The 24540-nt window shown below is 25.4% G+C and overlaps 2 protein-coding genes across 3 annotated transcripts; both read left to right on the top strand.

Annotated features, from left to right (window-relative positions):
* The first annotated feature begins 17038 nt into the window (after positions 1-17038).
* Positions 17039-21403, top strand: LOC103848007 (glucan endo-1,3-beta-glucosidase 7). 2 transcript variants are annotated; one of them, XM_009125001.3, is made up of 5 exons: positions 17039-18627; positions 18697-19065; positions 19651-19986; positions 20195-20471; positions 21129-21403. In XM_009125001.3, the coding sequence occupies exons 1-5, from the start codon at positions 18271-18273 to the stop codon at positions 21326-21328; spliced, it is 1539 nt and encodes a 512-aa protein (XP_009123249.1). In that variant the 5' UTR covers positions 17039-18270; the 3' UTR covers positions 21329-21403. The 2 variants fall into 2 exon arrangements, with proteins under 2 accessions (XP_009123249.1, XP_033134127.1); XM_033278236.1 differs by having other exon boundaries at positions 17039-19065.
* Positions 21404-21430: 27 nt separating this feature from the next.
* Positions 21431-22219, top strand: LOC103848006. The gene has a single exon (XM_009125000.3). It carries the CDS (start codon positions 21680-21682, stop codon positions 22091-22093), a length of 414 nt encoding a protein of 137 aa, XP_009123248.1. The 5' UTR covers positions 21431-21679; the 3' UTR covers positions 22094-22219.
* The last annotated feature ends 2321 nt before the right edge of the window (positions 22220-24540 follow it).

Raw genomic sequence — 24540 nt, 5'->3', positions numbered from 1 at the left:
AAACCACAAACTCAAATCTACTATATTTCTTTAAAAAAATGAAAACTTTCAAAAATAGCAGTTTTTAAGAAAATTATCTAAAAATACAACACATTGATGAAAAATTCTTAAATAATACTCATCTATCCACAAATATTCTTGTTATCCTAATTTTAAATCACAAACCCAAATCTACAATATTTATCTATAAAATGAAAACTTTCCAAAATAGCAGTTTTTAAAAAAAACTATTAAAAAATACAACTTGGTGATGAAAATTCTAAAAGAATACTCAATTATCCACAAATATTCTTGTTATCTTAATTTTTAAACCACAAACTCAAATCTACTATATTCTTTAAAAATGAAAACTTTCCAAAATAGCAGTTTTTAAGAAATTATTTAAAAATACAACAATTGATGAAAAATTCTTAAAGATACTCATCTATCCACAAATATTCTTGTTATCCTAATTTTTAAATCACAAACAAAATCTACAATATTTATCTATAAAATGAAAACTTTCCAAAAATAGCAGTTTTTAAGAAAATTATTTAAAAATACAACTGGTGATGAAAATTTCTAAAAGAATACTCATTATCCACAAATATTCTTGTTATCTTAATTTTTAAACACAAACTCAAATCTACTATATTTCTTTAAAAAATGAAAACTTTCCAAAAATAGCAATTTTTTAGAAAATTATTTAAAAATACAACAAATTTATGAAAAATTCTTAAAGAGTGTTCATCTATCCACAAATAGTCTAGTTATCCTAAGTTATAAATCACAAACCCAAATCTACAATATTTATCTATAAAATGAAAACTTTCCAAAAATAGCAGTTTTTAAGAAAATTATTTAAAAATACAATCTATTGATGAAAAATTCTTAAAGAGTGTTCATCTATCCACAAATAGTCTATTTATCCTAAGTTCTAAATCACAAACCCAAATCTACAATATTTATCTATAAAATGAAAACTTTCCAAAATTAGTAGTTTTTAAGAAAATTATTTAAAAATACAACTTGGTGATGAAAATTTCTAAAAGAATACTCAATTATCCACAAATATTCTTGTTATCTTAATTTTTAAACCACAAACTCAAATCTACTATATTTCTTTAAAAAAATGAAAACTTTCCAAAAATAGCAGTTTTTAAGAAAATTATCTAAAAATACAACACATTGATAAAAATTCTTAAATAATACTCAATCTGTCCACAAATATTCTTGTTATCCTAATTTTTGAATCACAAACCCAAATCTACAATATTTATCTATAAAATGAAAACTTTCCAAAAATAGCAGTTTTTAAAAAAACTATTTAAAAATACAACTTGGTGATGAAAATTTCTAAAAGAATACTCTATTATCCACAAATATTCTTGTTATCTTCATTTTTAAACCACAAACTCAAATCTACTATATTTCTTTAAAAAATGAAAACTTTCCAAAAATAGCAATTTTTTAGAAAATTATTTAAAAATACAACAAATTTATGAAAAATTCTTAAAGAGTGTTCATCTATCCACAAATAGTCTAGTTATCCTAAGTTCTAAATCACAACCCAAATCTACAATATTTATCTATAAAATGAAAACTTTCCAAAAATAGCAGTTTTTAAGAAAATTATTTAAAAATACAACTATTGATGAAAATTCTTAAGAGTGTTCATCTATCCACAAATAGTCTATTTATCCTAATTTCTAAATCACAACCCAAATCTACAATATTTATCTATAAAATGAAAACTTTCCAAAACTAGCAGTTTTTAAGAAAATTATTTAAAAATACAACTTGGTGATGAAAATTTCTAAAAGAATACTCAATTATCCACAAATATTCTTGTTATCTAATTTTTAAACCACAAACTCAAATCTACTATATTTCTTTAAAAAAATGAAACTTTCCAAAAATAGCAGTTTTTTAAGAAAATTATCTAAAAATACAACACATTGATGAAAAATCTTAAATAATACTCATCTATCCACAAATATTCTTGTTATCCTAATTTTTAAATCACAAACCCAAATCTACAATATTTATCTATAAAATGAAAACTTTCCAAAAATAGCAGTTTTTAAGAAACTATTTAAAAATACAACTTGGTGATGAAAATTTCTAAAAGAATACTCAATTATCCACAAATATTCTTGTTATCTTAATTTTTAAACCACAACTCAAATCTACTATATTTCTTTAAAAAAATGAAACTTTCCAAAAATAGCAATTTTTAGAAATTATTAAAAATACAACAAATTTATGAAAAATTCTTAAAGAGTGTTCATCTATCCACAAATAGTCTAGTTATCCTAAGTTATAAATCACAAACCAAATCTACAATATTTATCTATAAAATGAAAACTTTCCAAAAATAGCAGTTTTTAAGAAAATTATTTAAAAATACACCTATTGATGAAAATTCTTAAAGAGTGTTCATCTATCCACAAATAGTCTAGTTATCCTAAGTTCTAAATCACAAACTCAAATCTACAATATTTATCTATAAAATGAAAACTTTCCAAAAATAGCAGTTTTTAAGAAAATTATTTAAAAATACAACTTGGTGATGAAAATTTCTAAAAGAATACTCAATTATCCACAAATATTCTTGTTATCTTAATTTTTAAACCACAAACTCAAATCTACTATATTTCTTTAAAAAAATGAAAACTTTCCAAAAATAGCAGTTTTTAAGAAAATTATCTAAAAATACAACACATTGATGAAAAATTCTTAAATAATACTCATCTATCCACAAATATTCTTGTTATCCTAATTTTTAAATCACAAACCCAAATCTACAATATTTATCTATAAAATGAAAACTTTCCAAAAATAGCAGTTTTTAAGAAAATTATTTAAAAATACAACTTGGTGATGAAAATTTCTAAAAGAATACTCAATTATCCACAAATATTCTTGTTATCTTAATTTTTAAACCACAAACTCAAATCTACTATATTCTTTAAAAAAATGAAACTTTCCAAAAAGCAGTTTTAAGAAAATATCTAAAAATACAACAGATTGATGAAAAATTCTTAAATAATACTCATGTATCCACAAATATTCTTGTTATCCTAATTTTTAAATCACAACCCAAATCTACAATATTTATCTATAAAATGAAAACTTTCCAAAATAGCAGTTTTTTAGAAAATTATTTAAAATACAACTTGGTGATGAAATTTCTAAAAGAATACTCAATTATCCACAAATATTCTTGTTATCTTAATTTTTAAACCACAAACTCAAATCTACTATATTTCTTTAAAAAATGAAAACTTTCCAAAAATAGCAATTTTTTAGAAAATTATTTAAAATACAACAATTTATGAAAAATTCTTAAGAGTGTTCATCTATCCACAAATAGTCTAGTTATCCTAAGTTCTAAATCACAACCTCAAATCTACAATATTTATCTATAAAATGAAAACTTTCCAAAAAGCAGTTTTTAAGAAAATTATTTAAAAATACAACCTATTGATGAAAAATTCTTAAAGAGTGTTCATCTATCCACAAATAGTCTATTTATCCTAAGTTCTAATCACAAACCCAAATCTACAATATTTATCTATAAAATGAAAACTTTCCAAAAATAGCAGTTTTTAAGAAAATTATTTAAAATACAACCTATTGATGAAAATTTCTAAAAGAATACTCAATTATCCACAAATATTCTTGTTATCTTAATTTTAAACCACAAACTCAAATCTACTATATTTCTTTAAAAAATGAAAACTTTCCAAAATAGCAGTTTTTAAGAAAATTATTTAAAAATACAACACATTGATGAAAAATTCTTAAATAATACTCATCTATCCACAAATATTTTGTTATCCTAATTTTTAAATCACAAACCCAAATCTACAATATTTATCTATAAAATGAAAACTTTCCAAAAATAGCAGTTTTAAAAAAAATTATTTAAAAATACAACTTGGTGATGAAAATTCTAAAAAATACTCTATTATCCACAAATATTCTTGTTATCTTAATTTTTAAACCACAAACTCAAATCTACTATATTTCTTTAAAAAATGAAAACTTTCCAAAAATAGCATTTTTTTAGAAAATTATTTAAAAATACAACAAATTGATGAAAAATTCTTAAAGAGTACTCATCTATCCACAAATAGTCTTGTTATCCTAATTTTTAAATCACAAACCCAAATCTACAATATTTATCTATAAAATGAAAACTTTCCAAAAATAGCAGTTTTTAAGAAAATTATTTAAATACAACTTGGTGATGAAAATTTCTAAAAGAATACTCAATTATCCACAAATATCTTTTTTATCTTAATTTTTAAACACAAACTCAAATCTACTATATTCTTTAAAAAATGAAAACTTTCCAAAATAGCAATTTTTTAGAAAATTATTTAAAAATACAACAAATTTATGAAAAATTCTTAAAGAGTGTTCATCTATCCACAAATAGTCTTGTTATCCTAAGTTTAAATCACAAACCCAAATCTACAAATTTATCTATAAAAATGAAAACTTTCCAAAAATAGCAGTTTTTAAGAAAATTATTTAAAAATACAATCTATTGATGAAAAATTCTTAAAGAGTGTTCATCTATCCACAAATAGTTATTTATCCTAAGTTCTAAATCACAAACCAAATCTACAATATTTATCTATAAAATGAAAACTTTCCAAAAATAGCAGTTTTAAGAAAATTATTTAAAAATACAACTGGTGATGAAAATTTCTAAAAGAATACTCAATTATCCACAAATATTCTTGTTATCTTAATTTTTAAACCACAAACTCAAATCTACTATATTTCTTTAAAAAAATGAAAACTTTCCAAAATAGCAGTTTTTAAGAAAATTATCTAAAAATACAACACATTGATGAAAAATTCTTAAATAATACTCATCTATCCACAAATATTCTTGTTATCCTAATTTAAATCACAAACCCAAATCTACAATATTTATCTATAAAATGAAAACTTTCCAAAAATAGCAGTTTTTAAAAAAATTATTAAAAATACAACTTGGTGATGAAAATTTCTAAAAGAATACTCATTATCCACAAATATTCTTGTTATCTTAATTTTTAAACCACAAACTCAAATCTACTATATTTCTTTAAAAAAATGAAAACTTTCCTAAAATAGCAGTTTTTAAGAAAATTATTTAAAAATACAACAAATTTATGAAAAATTCTTAAAGAGTGTTCATCTATCCACAAATAGTCTAGTTATCCTAAGTTATAAATCACAAACCCAAATCTACAATATTTATCTATAAAATGAAAACTTTCCAAAAATAGCAGTTTTTAAGAAAATTATTTAAAAATACAATCTATTGATGAAAAATTCTTAAAGAGTGTTCATCTATCCACAAATAGTCTATTTATCCTAAGTTCTAAATCACAAACCCAAATCTACAATATTTATCTATAAAATGAAAACTTTCCAAAACTAGCAGTTTTTAAGAAAATTATTTAAAAATACAACTTGGTGATGAAAATTTCTAAAAGAATACTCAATTATCCACAAATATTCTTGTTATCTTAATTTTTAAACCACAAACTCAAATCTACTATATTTCTTTAAAAAAATGAAAACTTTTCAAAAATAGCAGTTTTTAAGAAAATTATCTAAAAATACAACACATTGATGAAAAATTCTTAAATAATACTCATCTGTCCACAAATATTCTTGTTATCCTAATTTTTAAATCACAAACCCAAATCTACAATATTTATCTATAAAATGAAAACTTTCCAAAAATAGCAGTTTTTAAGAAAAAACTATTTAAAAATACAACTTGGTGATGAAAATTTCTAAAAGAATACTCAATTATCCACAAATATTCTTGTTATCTTAATTTTTAAACCACAAACTCAAATCTACTATATTTCTTTAAAAATGAAAACATTCCAAAAATAGCAATTTTTTAGAAAATTATTTAAAAATACAACAAATTTATGAAAAATTCTTAAAGAGTGTTCATCTATCCACAAATAGTCTAGTTATCCTAAGTTATAAATCACAAACCCAAATCTACAATATTTATCTATAAAATGAAAACTTTCCAAAAATAGCAGTTTTTAAGAAAATTATTTAAAAATACAACCTATTGATGAAAAATTCTTAAAGAGTGTTCATCTATCCACAAATAGTCTAGTTATCCTAAGTTCTAAATCACAAACTCAAATCTACAATATTTATCTATAAAATGAAAACTTTCCAAAAATAGCAGTTTTTAAGAAAATTATTTAAAAATACAACTTGGTGATGAAAATTTCTAAAAGAATACTCAATTATCCACAAATATTCTTGTTATCTTAATTTTTAAACCACAAACTCAAATCTACTATATTTCTTTAAAAAATCAAAACTTTCCAAAAATAGCAGTTTTTAAGAAAATTATCTAAAAATAAAACACATTGATGAAAAATTCTTAAATAATACTCATATATCCACAAATATTCTTGTTATCCTAATTTTTAAATCACAAACCCAAATCTACAATATTTATCTATAAAATGAAAACTTTCCAAAAATAGCAGTTTTTAAGAAAACTATTTAAAAACACAACTTGGTGATGAAAATTTCTAAAAGAATACTCAATTATCCACAAATATTCTTGTTATCTTAATTTTTAAACCACAAACTCAACTCTACTATATTTCTTTAAAAAATGAAAACTTTCCAAAAGTAGCAGTTTTTAAGAAAATTATCTAAAAATACAACACATTGATGAAAAATTCTTAAATAATACTCATCTATCCACAAATATTCTTGTTATCCTAATTTTTAAATCACAAACCCAAATCTACAATATTTATCTATAAAATGAAAACTTTCCAAAAATAGCAGTTTTTAAGAAAATTATTTAAAAATACAACTTGGTGATGAAAATTTCTAAAAGAATACTCAATTATCCACAAATATTCTTGTTATCTTAATTTTTAAACCACAAACTCAAATCTACTATATTTCTTTAAAAAATGAAAACTTTCCAAAAATAGCAATTTTTTAGAAAATTATTTAAAAATACAACAAATTTATGAAAAATTCTTAAAGAGTGTTCATCTATCCACAAATAGTCTAGTTATCCTAAGTTCTAAATCACAAACCCAAATCTACAATATTTATCTATAAAATGAAAACTTTCCAAAAATAGCAGTTTTTAAGAAAATTATTTAAAAATACAACCTATTGATGAAAAATTCTTAAAGAGTGTTCATCTATCCACAAATAGTCTATTTATCCTAAGTTCTAAATCACAAACCCAAATCTACAATATTTATCTATAAAATGAAAACTTTCCAAAAATAGCAGTTTTTAAGAAAACTATTTAAAAATACAACTTGGTGATGAAAATTTCTAAAGAATACTCAATTATCCACAAATATTCTTGTTATCTTAATTTTTAAACCACAAACTCAAATCTACTATATTTCTTTAAAAAAATGAAAACTTTCCAAAATAGCAGTTTTTAAGAAAATTATCTAAAAATACAACACATTGATGAAAAATTCTTAAATAATACTCATCTATCCACAAATATTCTTGTTATCCTAATTTTAAATCACAAACCCAAATCTACAATATTTATCTATAAAATGAAAACTTTCCAAAAATAGCAGTTTTTAAGAAAATTTTTAAAAATACAACCTATTGATGAAAATTCTTAAAGAGTACTCATCTATCCACAAATATTCTTGTTATCCTAATTTTTAAATCACAAACTCAAATCTACAATATTTATCTATAAAATGAAAACTTTCCAAAAATAGCAGTTTTTTAAGAAAATTATTTAAAAATACAACTTGGTGATGAAAATTTCTAAAAGATACTCATTATCCACAAATATTCTGTTATCCTAATTTTTAAATCACAAACTCAAATCTACAATATTTCTTAAAAATGAAAACTTTCCAAAAATAGCAGTTTTTAAGAAAATTATTTAAAAATAAAAACATTGATGAAAAATTCTTAAATAATACTCATCTATCCACAAATATTCTTGTTATCCTAATTTTTAAATCACAAACCCAAATCTACAATATTTATCTATAAAATGAAAACTTTCCAAAATAGCAGTTTTTAAGAAAATTATTTAAAAATACAACTTGGTGATGAAAATTCTAAAAGAATACTCAATTATCCACAAATATTCTTGTTATCTTAATTTTTAAACCACAAACTCAAATCTACTATATTTCTTTAAAAAATGAAAACTTTCCAAAAATAGCAGTTTTTTAGAAAATTATTTAAAAATACAACAAATTGATGAAAAATTCTTAAAGAGTGTTCATCTATCCACAAATAGTTGTTATCCTAATTTTTAAATCACAAACCCAAATCTACAATATTTATCTATAAAATGAAAACTTTCCAAAAATAGCAGTTTTTTAAAAATTATTTAAAAATACAACTTGGTGATGAAAATTCTAAAAGAATACTCAATTATCCACAAATATTCTTGTTATCTTAATTTTTAAACCACAAACTCAAATCTACTATATTTCTTTAAAAATGAAAACTTTCCAAAAATAGCAGTTTTTAAGAAAATTATCTAAAAATACAACACATTGATGAAAAATTCTTAAATAATACTCATCTATCCACAAATATTCTTGTTATCCTAATTTTTAAATCACAAACCCAAATCTACAATATTTATCTATAAAATGAAAACTTTCCAAAAATAGCAGTTTTTAAGAAAATTATTTAAAAATACAACTTGGTGATGAAAATTTCTAAAAGAATACTCAATTATCCACAAATATTCTTGTTATCTTAATTTTTAAACCACAAACTCAAATCTACTATATTTCTTTAAAAAATGAAAACTTTCCAAAAATAGCAATTTTTTAGAAAATTATTTAAAAATACAACAAATTTATGAAAAATTCTTAAAGAGTGTTCATCTATCCACAAATAGTCTAGTTATCCTAATTTTTAAATCACAAACCCAAATCTACAATATTTATCTATAAAATGAAAACTTTCCAAAAATAGCAGTTTTTAAGAAAATTATTTAAAAATACAACTTGGTGATGAAAATTTCTAAAAGAATACTCAATTATCCACAAATATTCTTGTTATCTTAATTTTTAAACCACAAACTCAAATCTACTATATTTCTTTAAAAAAATGAAAACTTTCCAAAAATAGCAGTTTTTAAGAAAATTATCTAAAAATACAACACATTGATGAAAAATTCTTAAATAATACTCATCTATCCACAAATATTCTTGTTATCCTAATTTTTAAATCACAAACCCAAATCTATAATATTTATCTATAAAATGAAAACTTTCCAAAATTAGTAGTTTTTAAGAAAATTATTTAAAAATACAACTTGGTGATGAAAATTTCTAAAAGAATACTCAATTATCCACAAATATTCTTGTTATCTTAATTTTTAAACCACAAACTCAAATCTACTATATTTCTTTAAAAAAATGAAAACTTTCCAAAAATAGCAGTTTTTAAGAAAATTATCTAAAAATACAACAGATTGATGAAAAATTCTTATATAATACTCATGTATCCACAAATATTCTTGTTATCCTAATTTTTAAATCACAAACCCAAATCTACAATATTTATCTATAAAATGAAAACTTTCCAAAATAGCAGTTTTTTAGAAAATTATTTAAAAATACAACTTGGTGATGAAAATTTCTAAAAGAATACTCAATTATCCACAAATATTCTTGTTAACTTAATTTTTAAACCACAAACTCAAATCTATATATTTTCTTTAAAAAATGAAAACTTTCCAAAAATAGCAATTTTTTAGAAAATTATTTAAAATACAACAAATTTATGAAAAATTCTTAAAGAGTGTTCATCTATCCACAAATAGTCTAGTTATCCTAAGTTATAAATCACAAACCCAAATCTACAATATTTATCTATAAAATGAAAACTTTCCAAAATAGCAGTTTTTAAGAAAATTATTTAAAATACAACCTATTGATGAAAAATTCTTAAAGAGTGTTCATCTTTCCACAAATAGTCTATTTATCCTAAGTTCTAAATCACAAACCCAAATCTACAATATTTATCTATAAAATGAAAACTTTCCAAAACTAGCAGTTTTTAAGAAAATTATTTAAAAATACAACCTATTGATGAAAATTTCTAAAAGAATACTCAATTATCCACAAATATTCTTGTTATCTTAATTTTTAAACCACAAACTCAAATCTATTATATTTCTTTAAAAAATGAAAACTTTCCAAAAATAGCAATTTTTTAGAAAATTATTTAAAAATACAACACATTGATGAAAAATTCTTAAATAATACTCATCTATCCACAAATATTCTGGTTATCCTAATTTTAAATCACAAACCCAAATCTACAATATTTATCTATAAAATGAAAACTTTCCAAAAATAGCAGTTTTTAAGAAGTTTTTTTAAAAATACAACCTATTGATGAAAAATTCTTAAAGAGTGTTCATCTATCCACAAATAGTCTAGTTATCCTAAGTTCTAAATCACAAACTCAAATCTACAATATTTATCTATAAAATGAAAACTTTCTAAAAATAGCAGTTTTTAAGAAAATTATTTAAAAATACAACTTGGTGATGAAAATTTCTAAAAGAATACTCAATTATCCACAAATATTCTTGTTATCTTTATTTTTAAACCACAAACTCAAATCTATTATATTTCTTTAAAAAATGAAAACTTTCCAAAAATAAGAGTTTTTAAGAAAATTATCTAAAAATTCAAAACATTGATGAAAAATTCTTAAATAATACTCATCTATCCACAAATATTCTTGTTATCCTAATATTTAAATCACAAACCCAAATCTACAATATTTATCTATAAAATGAAAACTTTCCAGAAATAGCAGTTTTTAAGAAAACTATTTAAAAATACAACTTGGTGATGAAAATTTCTAAAAGAATACTCAATTATCCACAAATATTCTTGTTATCTTAATTTTTAAACCACAAACTCAAATCTACTATATTTCTTTAAAAAATGAAAACATTCCAAAAGTAGCAATTTTTTAGAAAATTATTTAAAAATACAACAAATTTATGAAAAATTCTTAAAGAGTGTTCATCTATCCACAAATAGTCTAGTTATCCTAAGTTATAAATCACAAACCCAAATCTACAATATTTATCTATAAAATGAAAACTTTCCAAAAATAGCAGTTTTTAAGAAAATTATTTAAAAATACAACTTGGTGATGAAAATTTCTAAAAGAATACTCAATTATCCACAAATATTCTTGTTATCTTTATTTTTAAACCACAAACTCAAATCTATTATATTTCTTTAAAAAATGAAAACTTTCCAAAAATAAGAGTTTTTAAGAAAATTATCTAAAAATTCAAAACATTGATGAAAAATTCTTAAATAATACTCATCTATCCACAAATATTCTTGTTATCCTAATTTTTAAATCACAAACCCAAATCTACAATATTTATCTATAAAATGAAAACTTTCCAAAAATAGCAGTTTTTAAGAAAACTATTTAAAAATACAACTTGGTGATGAAAATTTCTAAAAGAATACTCAATTATCCACAAATATTCTTGTTATCTTAATTTTTAAACCACAAACTCAAATCTACTATATTTCTTTAAAAAATGAAAACATTCCAAAAGTAGCAATTATTTAAAAATACAACAAATTTATGAAAAATTCTTAAAGAGTGTTCATCTATCCACAAATAGTCTAGTTATCCTAAGTTATAAATCACAAACCCAAATCTACAATATTTATCTATAAAATGAAAACTTTCCAAAAATAGCAGTTTTTAAGAAAATTATTTAAAAATACAACTTGGTGATGAAAATTTCTAAACGAATACACAATTATCCACAAATATTATTGTTATCTTAATTTTTAAACCACAAACTCAAATCTACTATATTTCTTTAAAAAAATGAAAACTTTCCAAAAATAGCAGTTTTTAAGAAAATTATCTAAAAATACAACACATTGATGAAAAATTCTTAAATAATACTCATCTATCCACAAATATTCTTGTTATCCTAATTTTTAAATCACAAACCCAAATCTATAATATTTATCTATAAAATGAAAACTTTCCAAAAATAGCAGTTTTTAAGAAAACTATTTAAAAATACAACTATGGTGATGAAAATTTCTAAAAGAATACTCAATTATCCACAAATATTCTTGTTATCTTAATTTTTAAACCACAAACTCAAATCTACTATATTTCTTTAAAAAAATGAAAACTTTCCAAAAATAGCAGTTTTTAAGAAAATTATCTAAAAATACAACAGATTGATGAAAAATTCTTATATAATACTCATGTATCCACAAATATTCTTGTTATCCTAATTTTTAAATCACAAACCCAAATCTACAATATTTATCTATAAAATGAAAACTTTCCAAAATTAGCAGTTTTTTAGAAAATTATTTAAAAATACAACTTGGTGATGAAAATTTCTAAAAGAATACTCAATTATCCACAAATATTCTTGTTAACTTAATTTTTAAACCACAAACTCAAATCTATTATATTTCTTTAAAAAATGAAAACTTTCCAAAAATAGCAATTTTTTAGAAAATTATTTAAAAATACAACAAATTTATGAAAAATTCTTAAATAGTGTTCATCTATCCACAAATAGTCTAGTTATCCTAAGTTCTAAATCACAAACTCAAATCTACAATATTTATCTATAAAATGAAAACTTTCCAAAAATAGCAGTTTTTAAGAAAATTATTTAAAAATACAACCTATTGATGAAAAATTCTTAAAGAGTGTTCATCTTTCCACAAATAGTCTATTTATCCTAAGTTCTAAATCACAAACCCAAATCTACAATATTTATCTATAAAATGAAAACTTTCCAAAACTAGCAGTTTTTAAGAAAATTATTTAAAAATACAACCTATTGATGAAAATTTCTAAAAGAATACTCAATTATCCACAAATATTCTTGTTATCTTAATTTTTAAACCACAAACTCAAATCTACTATATTTCTTTAAAAATATGAAAAGTTTTCAAAAATAGCAGTTTTTAAGAAAATTATCTAAAAATACAACACATTGATGAAAAATTCTTAAATAATACTCATCTATCCACAAATATTCTTGTTATCCTAATTTTTAAATCACAAACCCAAATCTACAATATTTATCTATAAAATGAAAACTTTCCAGAAATAGCAGTTTTTAAGAAAACTATTTAAAAATACAACTTGGTGATGAAAATTTCTAAAAGAATACTCAATTATCCACAAATATTCTTGTTATCTTAATTTTTAAACCACAAACTCAAATCTACTATATTTCTTTAAAAAATGAAAACTTTCCAAAAATAGCAATTTTAAGAAAATTATTTAAAAATACAACAAATTTATGAAAAATTCTTAAAGAGTGTTCATCTATCCACAAATAGTCTAGTTATCCTAAGTTCTAAATCACAAACTCAAATCTACAATATTTATCTATAAAATGAAAACTTTCCAAAAACAGCAGTTTTTAAGAAAATTATTTAAAAATACAACCTATTGATGAAATTTTTTTAAAGAGTTTTCATCTATCCACAAATAGTCTAGTTATCCTAAGTTCTAAATCACAAACCCAAATCTAGAATATTTATCTATAAAATGAAAACTTTCTAAAAATAGCAGTTTTTAAGAAATTATTTAAAAATACAACTTGGTGATGAAATTTTCTAAAAGAATACTCAATTATCCACAAATATTCTTGTTATCTTAATTTTTAAACCACAAACTCAAATCTACTATATTTCTTTAAAAAAATGAAAACTTTCCTAAAATAGCAGTTTTTAATAAAATTATCTAAAAATACAACACATTGATGAAAAATTCTTAAATAATACTCATCTATCCACAAATATTCTGGTTATCCTAATTTTAAATCACAAACCCAAATCTACAATATTTATCTATAAAATGAAAACTTTCCAAAAATAGCAGTTTTAAGAAGTTTTTTTAAAAATACAACCTATTGATGAAAAATTCTTAAAGAGTGTTCATCTATCCACAAATAGTCTAGTTATCCTAAGTTCTAAATCACAAACTCAAATCTACAATATTTATCTATAAGATGAAAACTTTCTAAAAATAGCAGTTTTTAAGAAAATTATTTAAAAATACAACTTGGTGATGAAAATTTCTAAAAGAATACTCAATTATCCACAAATATTCTTGTTATCTTTATTTTTAAACCACAAACTCAAATCTATTATATTTCTTTAAAAAATGAAAACTTTCCAAAAATAGGAGTTTTTAAGAAAATTATCTAAAAATTCAAAACATTGATGAAAAATTCTTAAATAATACTCATCTATCCACAAATATTCTTGTTATCCTAATTTTTAAATCACAAACCCAAATCTACAATATTTATCTGTAAAATGAAAATTTTAAAAAAATATTAGTTTTTAAGAAAATTATTTAAAAATACAACTTGGTGATGAAAATTTCTAAAAGAATACTCAATTATCCACAAATATTCTTGTTATTTTAATTTTTAAACCACAAACTCAAATCTACTATATTTCTTAAAAAAATGAAAACTTTTGATTACGCGTTTAAGCACACACCAATTAACCTAATGTGCCAACAATACCACAATCGAATGGTATGTCATTGTAGCATTTTAGGATCGAATCCACAAGGAACTAGTGATCTATAACACCAAGAATACACAAGCTTTTTTAATCTAAGCAAACAAGATGATGGATGATTTGTAACAAGCTAATATCCTAGAAATATAAACAAGGTGATCTCAAATCCAATCAAGAAATGAGTGCAAGAACTCAAATCAAATGCTAAGGATGGATTCATGGGTAAGGATAATTGATATAAGGTGATCAAGGTTCAATCCAAAGTGGTAACTTTCAATCAATCTATCTACCTTAGACCTAGACACAATCCTAAACAAACTCTATCCCTAGATGAATGTTCATTTACTAAGATAACTCAAGCATCAAATTCCTTTGGTTGAATGTTATCTAAGTAATCATTAATTTCAAGTCTACTAGCCATCTTAACACCTTTAACAACAAATTCCTTTGGTAAAAAATGCTAAAAGCTTAGGAGAGTTGGTTCAGGCATTTCATCAAACATCTTCCGGGTATGAAATGCCTAGAGCTCAACTTTAGAGCGGTCAACTCTAAAGTTGCATTAAAAGCACTCTACTAGCAAAGAACAAGATGGATCTATACTAAAACACCTTAGATCTAGCTTAATTACCCTAATCTACCTTAACCCATGAATCCAAAATGTGTCTACTCAATAATTTCCATGAGAAACCTTAAACTCATGTAAGGATCAAGGCTAATCATGTTAATGAACAAGAGAAACACAAATATAAGATGAAGTACTTCCTTAGATTATAGAAAGATTTAAGCTTTTATAAGTTTAGACAAAGTCTCAAGAGAAAATGAGATAAAAATAAGGTTTTTAGGTCTAAATCTATTTATAGAGAGGCAAAACTCGAACTGGTTTAATTGAATTAAACCGGGTCAAACCGGAATAAACCGGTCAACATCTCAAAATCGCATCCACAGCGGCCATCGCATCCCGCTCCACCAAGTCGATATTGGACAGGGACATGGGTCTTTTCCCAGCGGGTTCATCATGCCGCTGCGTCTATCCGATGTGCTCGAGCTCAGACTTCTTCTTCTTCGCCTTGACCACGCCTGAGCCGACGTCTCTCCTCCGCCATGGCTGCAACTCGCGGAGGTCGTCGCTTCAAGCTTCGACGTCACTAAGCTCTCCACTGAACTGGAACCACCGAGCCACAGCCAAGCTCAAACCCAAATCTACAATAACTCTCTTAAAAATGAAAACTTTCCAAAAATAGAAGTTCTTAAGAAAATTATTTAAAATACAACTTGTTGATGAAAATTTCTAAAAGAATACTCAATTGTCCACAAATATTCTTGTTATCTTAATTTTTAAACCACAAAGTCAAATCTATAATATTTCTCTAAAAAATGAAAACTTTCCAAAAATAGCAGTTTCTAAGAAAATTATTTAAAAATACAACATATTGATGAAAAACTCCGAAAGAATACTCATCTATCCACAAATATTCTTGTTGTCCTAATTTTTAAACCACAAACCCAAATCTACATTATTTCTCTAAAAATGAAAACTTTCCAAAAATAACAGTTTTTAAGAGAATTATTTTAAAATACAACATATTGATGAAAATTTCTTAAAGAGTATTCATATTTACACAAATAGTCTAGTTATCCTAATTTTTAAATCACAAACCCAAATCTACAATATTTATCTATAAAATAAAAACTTTCCAAATATAGCAGTTTTAAAAAAAAATATATTTAAAAATACAACACATCGATGAAAAATTATTAAATTATACTCATCTATCCACAAATATTATTTTTATCCTAATTTTTAAATCGCAAACGTAAATCTACAATATTTCTCTAAAAATGAGAACTTTCCAAAAATAGAAGTTTTTAAGAAATTTTTTTAAAATACAACTTGTTGATGAAAATTTCTAAAAGAATACTCAACTATCCACAAATATTCATGTTATCTTAATTTTTAAACCACAAACTAAAATCTACAATATTTCTCTAAAAAAATGTAAACTTTCCAAAAATAGCAGTTTTTAAGAAAATTATTTAAAAATACAACATATTGATGAAAATTTCTTAAAGTTTCATCTATCCACAAATAGTCTAGTTATCCTAATTTTTAAATCACAAACCCAAATCTACAATATTTTTTTTAAAATGAAAACTTTCCAAAAATAGCAGTTTTTAAGAAAATTATTAAAAAATACAACATATTGATGAAAATTTCTTAAAGAGTATTCATCTATCCACAAATAGTCTAGTTATCCTAATTTTTAAATCACAAACCCAAATCTACAATATTTTTTTTTAAAATAAAAACTTTCCAAAAATAGCAGTTTTTAAGAAAATTATTAAAAAATACAACATATTGATGAAAATTTCTTAAAGAGCATTCATCTATCCACAAATAGTCTAGTTATCCTAATTTCTAAATCACAAACCCAAATCTATATTATTTTTCTAAAAATTAAAACTTTCCAAAAATAGCATTTTTTAAGAAAATTATTTAAAAATACAACTTGGTGATGAAAATTTCTAAAAGAATACTCAATTATCCACAAATATTCTTGTTATCTTAATTTTTAAATCACAAACTCAAATCTACAATATTTATTTATAAAATAAAAACTTTCCAAAAATAGCAGTTTTTAAGAAAATTATTTAAAAATATAACATATTGATGAAAATTTCTTCAAGAGTATTCATCTGTCCAAAAATAGTCTAATTATCCTAGTTTTTAAATCACAAACCAAAATCTACAAAATTTATCTATAAAATGAAAACTTTTCAAAAATTGATATTTTCATTAACGGAAACGGTGTTACGCTTAACGCAGTTTTCAAAGTTTTCAAACAAGACTATGATTATGAATTTATGATAAAAGACAGGGAGTCTCCAGGCAAAGCCGTCAGCACGTGCGTTGTCGTAAACCAGCACATGTGAGCATTGGGATTCCGTAAAAGAGAAAAACTGATTACTCTCATTCACATTTTGTCTGAATTAACTAGCTAATTAAAATGAGTGTTGCCCAAAAAACTAATTATTTAACCGACAAAAAACTAATTAAATATTGAGATATTTTTTATTATTTTTGTGTAATACTTCCTCTATTTCAAAAAGATAGACTTTCTACCATTTTTACAGTATTAAAAAAAACACTTTAAATCATTATAATAAATGTATCGTTTTCTGCAATTTTCAATATCTTTTAATTAATAGTAATTCAATAAAATCGATTAATTTTTTTGAAGTTTACAATTTTTTCATAAAAATATAAAATATGTATCTTTGTGAAACAATTTTTTTCTAAAACGTCTATCTTTTTGAAACAGAAGGAGTAATAAATAAGCAACTTGCCAAACAACCTAAACAAAAAAAACGAAGCAAATAAATAGGTGATTTTGAATTCAACTTTGTGAATTTACTTTTAGCATTTTGGATTTGGGATTCAGGCCGAAAAGGCTTCCTATTATTCTAATTAACTAACTTATTATTTTTATATGGAATAATTAAGAAAAAGATTCAAATATTATTTTTGGGTTTAGTTTAGACAATGTTATCACATTGAAAACTATTTTGTTCTATCCTTTTTCTTTTTTGAACTGAAGTGTGGTTTCTTCTAACAGTTCAAAACCTAACCCTCCTCATAATTAGTCTTTACATTTCAAAATCTCACTTGCTTCTCAACATTTCATCTGCTCTCATGGCTCTCTCCATCTTATTCTTCTCTCTCTTCCTCTTTCTCTTCTCCAACTCGCCGGCAGATGCAGAGTCGTTTATCGGAGTAAACTACGGCTTACTCGCCGACAACCTCCCCTCACCGTCTGATGCAGCCAAGCTCCTCCAGTCCACCTCCATTCAAAAAGTGAGGCTATACGGCGCAGATCCCACCATCATCAAGTCCTTGGCCGGAACCGGCGTCGGAATCGTCATCGGAGTAGCCAATGGAGATCTCCCATCCCTCGCCTCCGATCTCAACGTCGCCTCTCAGTGGATCGGCACCAATGTCCTCCCTTTCTATCCCGCCTCCGACATCATCCTCATCAATGTCGGCAACGAGGTCAGTCACAAAACTTTCTCATATGTTCTCGAGAAAACAAGAAAACTAATCTCTTCCCACCTCATGCAGATTCTGTTGTCGAATGATCTGAACCTGGTAAGCCAGCTTCTTCCGGCGATGCAAAATGTCCAAAAGGCCCTTGAGGCGGTTTCACTCGGCGGGAAAATCAAGGTGTCTACGGTTCATGCCATGACGGTGCTGGGTCAATCTGACCCGCCATCGGCCGGTTCGTTTGCTCCCGGTTATCAGGCCGGTTTAAAAGGCATCTTACAGTTTCTTAGCGAAACCGGGTCGCCTTTTGTCATCAACCCGTACCCGTTCTTTGCGTACCTGGGTGACCAGAGGCCTGAAACGCTGTCATTTTGCCTCTTCCAGCCCAACCCTGGACGTGTCGACTCCAATACCGGAATCAAGTACATGAACATGTTTGATGCTCAGGTAAATTATTAAGTACAGTTAGCTCTCACGGGTCGGTTGAGTAGGGTCTGTAATAACCAAATTAGAGTCATTAGAAAATTGTTAAAATTATTGTTAACCTGATATAAAACAGGTTTATAACATGAGTTTGGCATAAACACTTTCTCAAACTTGTCTTCAAAATGCAAAATAGCTAAGTATTTGGTTTTGAATTTGGTGGACTATTTTATATCTAATCATACAATCCAGTTGAAACATCATGTATACAGTATTACTAATTATTTAATCAAATTGGCAGCAAAGCATTTTTTTATGTAATTTGGTCTCAGTCTCATGGTAGGTTCATTTGTTATAATTTATTGTTACACCGAGATCTACAATTTTTTATTGTAATTATATAATGATTATAAAACATGTGAAAGTTGGTAGCTGAACGTTGGGAATCCAAATACTATATGACATATATATTCGCAATAGATTTTGTAGCAAAGAACTTTATTTACTTTTCCACTTGCAATAAAATAATCTTATTGTAGTAAAATCGAAGAAGCATTTGTTTCTTGCTATACAAGTTATACTGGTCCATTTAACATGGGATTTGATTAGGTTGATGCGGTGCACTCAGCTTTGAAATCGATGGGATTTGAGAACGTGGAAGTGGTGGTGGCAGAAACAGGCTGGCCAACGAGCGGTGATAGTAACGTGGTTGGTCCCAGTGTTGAGAACGCGCAGACTTACAATGGGAACCTAATCGCTCATTTAAGGTCTATGGTTGGGACTCCCTTAAGACCCGGCAAACCCATCGACACTTATATTTTCGCTCTCTTTGACGAGAACCTCAAGCCAGGTCCTTCCTTCGAGCGATCTTTTGGCCTTTTCAAGCGTGATCTTACCATGGCCTACGACATTGGCCTCACTAAAACTAGTAGTAGTGGTAGTCAGGTAATTAGATGATACCATGACCAATTATTGTTGATTTAGTCTCAAAGGTATTTAATTAACCATTTGTAATGGACCAGATCTTGTAACATATATACTGGCTTTTAATATAATCAATGTTTACCCCTATGGATAAAAAAACCAGGCATAATGCATGTTGTTGAAATTGTTCTTAGCTATTTATACTGAATGATGTTTGTGATGATAGTAGACGTCACAGTCTCCACCGTTGGGAAAATCAGCAACATCAGTGGGATGGTGTGTGCCAAAGGAGGATGCGACTGAGGAGCAATTGCAAGCAAGTCTAGATTGGGTTTGTGGACAGGGAATTGATTGTGGTCCGATAACGCCAGGAGGGGTGTGTTTTGAGCCTAACAATGTCATGTCTCATACAGCCTATGCTATGAACTTGTATTTCCAAAAATCTCCTGAAAACCCTACGGATTGCGATTTCTCTCAAACTGCAAGGATTACATCCAATAACCCTAGTAAGTTTTTCTCCTCATCTTTCCCATCATCATCATTATTGTTGGGGATCACGAACTTCTAATTATTCCAACTTTTTTTGCAATTAATAGAGCAATCAATGGTTTTATTATACTAGTGTTAGTCTTTACACACTTTTTATTGATATAACAATCATATGTTTGCATTTGGTGGAAACAAATCTTAGTAAGAGGTCGTTACTGCATTCTAAACCATACATGTGATCTAGATTCGTGCTACATGTGATCTGCTGGAAGAAAGAACAAAAAGCCACAAGCCCAATTATCATAAATCAGTAGACCATGCCAAATTAAACCAAATATCAACTTTCATCAATGATAGGTGGATGAGCATATTGTCTAAGATGATATTACATCTGTATTTTGTAATTATATATCTAGATTGGGTTCCTCCTATACTTGTGTTTAGGTAGATGTTAGATATAAATAAGGTACAGAATGGGTTGACATGATTTGTCTACCATTTTCTCCTATATTTGTTTGTATACATCAAGACTGTGACTTGCAGGTGTTACTCACCTCCAATTTTTAAAACTTACTTTAACTTAAATATAGATTTAAAAGATTATACAAATTGTCTCTTAGATTTTAGTCCTCACGCTAATACTTTTTTCTTTATTTTGACTTTCCTGATTTTAGGTTATAGCCATTGCGTTTACCCAAGAGCAGGATGGTCTGGAGATGAAAGCCTAGGAGGAGCGATGAATAAATATGTGACTTCAGACAAAGCAATAGAGACGAATGGATCAGAATGCTCCTCCTCTTTTCTGTCTTTGCCTCTCTTTATGATCATCTTTTTCTTTGTTCTTCCAGTTTCCCACCATATGAATTTCTTGTAATTGCCTTTATTTATTAGTCTTAAAACCTAATTTTCTGCCCTTTTTCCATCTAATCATTTTGTTTTTGTCCATTAATCATAAGCCTTTTTTTTATATATAATCATTCGCATTATTCTTGTAGTAGAACATGATACTTGATACCCATTAGTGTATCTTTTCAAAAGCAGATACGAAAGGTGAAAAGCAGAGCGGTGGTTTTTTCAAAAGGAATATGTTCCTTCCTATTTTCTTTTCTATCTCAAATATAATGGGTGTAATTGTTTTCAACGATTTATACATATGGATGCTTATGTATGCCTGTGTAATCTTCCAATACAATACAAAGTAAAGTAGACAGAGGAAGAGAGAGAGATGGGTTGGTTTGTTAAGGAAAGAAGAGGAGGTGCTTGGAAGCGAGGATGGTTGGAAGAAATACTGTTCTCGTCTTCAGCCCCTCCTCTAACACTACTAACTCTCTTTGCCATCATATCTCTGCTCCTCTTTCTCTCCTCCTACCCACGATACAGGTATGAGGTTCAGAGAACCGCAATGAATCTCAAGCTCTTCCTCATGTTCCTCCCAATTCTTTTTGTCTTTCTGCTGGTCTCTCTGCAGTTCGTCCATCGAATTCTCTTCAGATCCTCTTACTACGTCAGAGCAAATCAGGCTACGTCCCTTTTTGGAGAAGGCCACTTTCCCTGGGGAGTCTTGCTTATGCTAGTTCTTATAATTCTTTTGGTTTCTAAACAATCTTACTTTCACTCCTTATGGTACCCGACTTTATGATCTTTCCATCGTTTCTTTATTGTCCAGAAACATACTTTATAGATTGATATTTGTTTCTTGTAATCCACATCCAACTCTACACATGTGTTATCTGCTAACCTATTTTGATATACTGTTTCTTTTAGTAACAAATATGTCTGACAAGCTCGGATGAATACACAAATATTATACATGACACTTTTATCATTACGTATATGGCACAGCAAATGATTAATCATAAAAACTAAATGAGAAGCATTATTCCAAAAATAAAATGAAGTAAGATACTCTTCGATGTTAGCTCCAGTTTCCAGTTTACCATAACAAATTAGTGTGTCCTTTTAAAGGAGATTGCCTTAGACCATTAGTTCCACGCCTGCTTGGAAGAAATTTCACAAAACCCTTGAACTAGTAGTTCGATTCCAGCTTTAGAGAGAACTCGTCGATATTAACAACTAAAAACTTTAGATATTGAAAAAAAAGGATGAAGGAGGCTTCATGTATAACTCACTTCCAAGCTGATGAGAATCAATAAAGGCTTCAATCAATTGTTAGTCTTGGGTCTGCACACCATCTGGCTGCAATATGTTTGTTTTTAAAGAATGACGCTAACTAAATTCGAGTGAATATGCATGGATAGTGACTTAATTAATTATTATGTAATTTCTATGTGCTACTGTTGACATTTCATAAATCCCATTTTTCCCTTACATACTCGAGATCTTACCCAGGCAGTCAGTGCTTTTACAAAAAAAAAAACAGTCAGTGCTTCTATATCAGTATCTAGACAAAGCTTAAAACTGAAATAATGCAAACCTCTCCGTTAAGACTTTACGGTAGTGGGCCTAGTGGTACTTTGGGAAGTTTTGGTGCAACAAACATTTCACTTGAGAATCAAAAGAAATAATTTTGAAGCTTAAAATCCCCTATATATTAATTGAGGAACATTTGAAAAGATGTAACCTCAATTTTGTATTAATTAAAAGAGGCCCCAATGCATAGGTGGCACTCAATTAGGTAGTCAATTACATTCAATTGAAAAATAAGTAGGTCCACATTCGATTTTTATATGTTGTTAGATACATAAGTTGGTCAAACTATATGATATAATGATATGATATGCTATTTTCTTTCCTTAAATAAAACTTACGGAATTACCATAAATGACTAATATATATATGACAATTAATGATTTTAATAATAAAGATTTGATAACAATTTATATCTCCTCCATCATTTTTTGTTTAATTTTATATTATTAAAATAAATTAAACAATCAAATTTGCTATAAAAATAAAATTTAGATTTTTTCGTATATGTTATATTTTGAATTTTTAAAAACGACAATAAATGACTAAAACTATTAAAATTATTATGTTAAAAATTAATGATCAATGGTTTAACATTTTTATTATAAGAAGATACACATGATTTTAAAACCATATGAGTAAAAAATATCATTTAATAATAAAATAAATATATATATATATATAGACTAAACACTATATACCATAAGATTACATAAATATTTTAATATTAAAACTTTCAATGAATTTTCAAGAACATTTATAAATTATAAACTTATTAAAGATTTCAGATTGAAAATTTTGTTATCGATGATTTAAATATTTTGTTATAAAACGATATGAATGATCATAGAACCGTATGATTATAAATTCTTATTTAATAAATAACTATACAAAATATACTATTTTTAGAAAAATATGTTAGTCCATCTTAACTTATATTACACTTTTTATAAAACTAACTATCGAATTGATAAATAATGTACCAAAAAATGTTTTGCACTTTCCTTAAATAAAAGCTACGAAATTACCTAATCTGATTAACGTATATGTGAAAAATAATTATTATGAATAATAAATATTTGATAACAATTTTTGTATCTTAGTTCTTTTTTTTTAAATTTTATAGTATTAAAAGATATTTAAAAATCACATTAAATATATAATAAAAAAATTTATATTTTTTCTTATATGTTATATTTTGAATTTTTCAAAACGTCTATAAATTATTAGAAATTTGAAGATCTCCACTCTGAAAATTTTGTGATCAATAGATTATTTTTTTGTCATAATAAGTTATAAATGATCATAAAATTGTATTAATATGAACTTTTATTTAATATTATAAGAAGATACACATGATTTTAAAACACATATATATATATAGATTATACTATATACCATAAGATTACATAAATATTTTAATATTAAAACTTTCAATGAATTTTCAAAAACATTTATAAATTATAAACTTATTAAAGATTTCACATTGAAAATTTTGTTATCGATGATTTAAATATTCAGTTATAAAATGATATGAATGATCATAGAACTGTATGATTATATATCCTCATTTAATAAATGACTATAAAAAATATACTATTCTTAGAAAAATAGGTTGGACCATCTTAACTTACATTATATTTTTTATTAAACTAACTA

Source organism: Brassica rapa, chromosome A09 (genome assembly GCF_000309985.2).
Source record: "Brassica rapa cultivar Chiifu-401-42 chromosome A09, CAAS_Brap_v3.01, whole genome shotgun sequence".
In the NCBI taxonomy this organism is placed as follows: Eukaryota; Viridiplantae; Streptophyta; class Magnoliopsida; order Brassicales; family Brassicaceae; genus Brassica; species Brassica rapa.
This window is presented reverse-complemented; position numbering and strand designations above follow the sequence as displayed.

Bases quoted from the DNA above. Each gene is read 5' to 3' on its own strand.
- LOC103848006 (XM_009125000.3), top strand. From the start codon at position 21,680: ATGGGTTGGTTTGTTAAGGAAAGAAGAGGAGGTGCTTGGAAGCGAGGA.
- LOC103848007 (XM_033278236.1), top strand. From the start codon at position 18,271: ATGGCTCTCTCCATCTTATTCTTCTCTCTCTTCCTCTTTCTCTTCTCC. The intron at 19,066-19,650 runs GTAAATTATTAA...GGATTTGATTAG, and splicing joins TGAACATGTTTGATGCTCAG to GTTGATGCGGTGCACTCAGC. The intron at 19,987-20,194 runs GTAATTAGATGA...TGATGATAGTAG, and splicing joins CTAGTAGTAGTGGTAGTCAG to ACGTCACAGTCTCCACCGTT.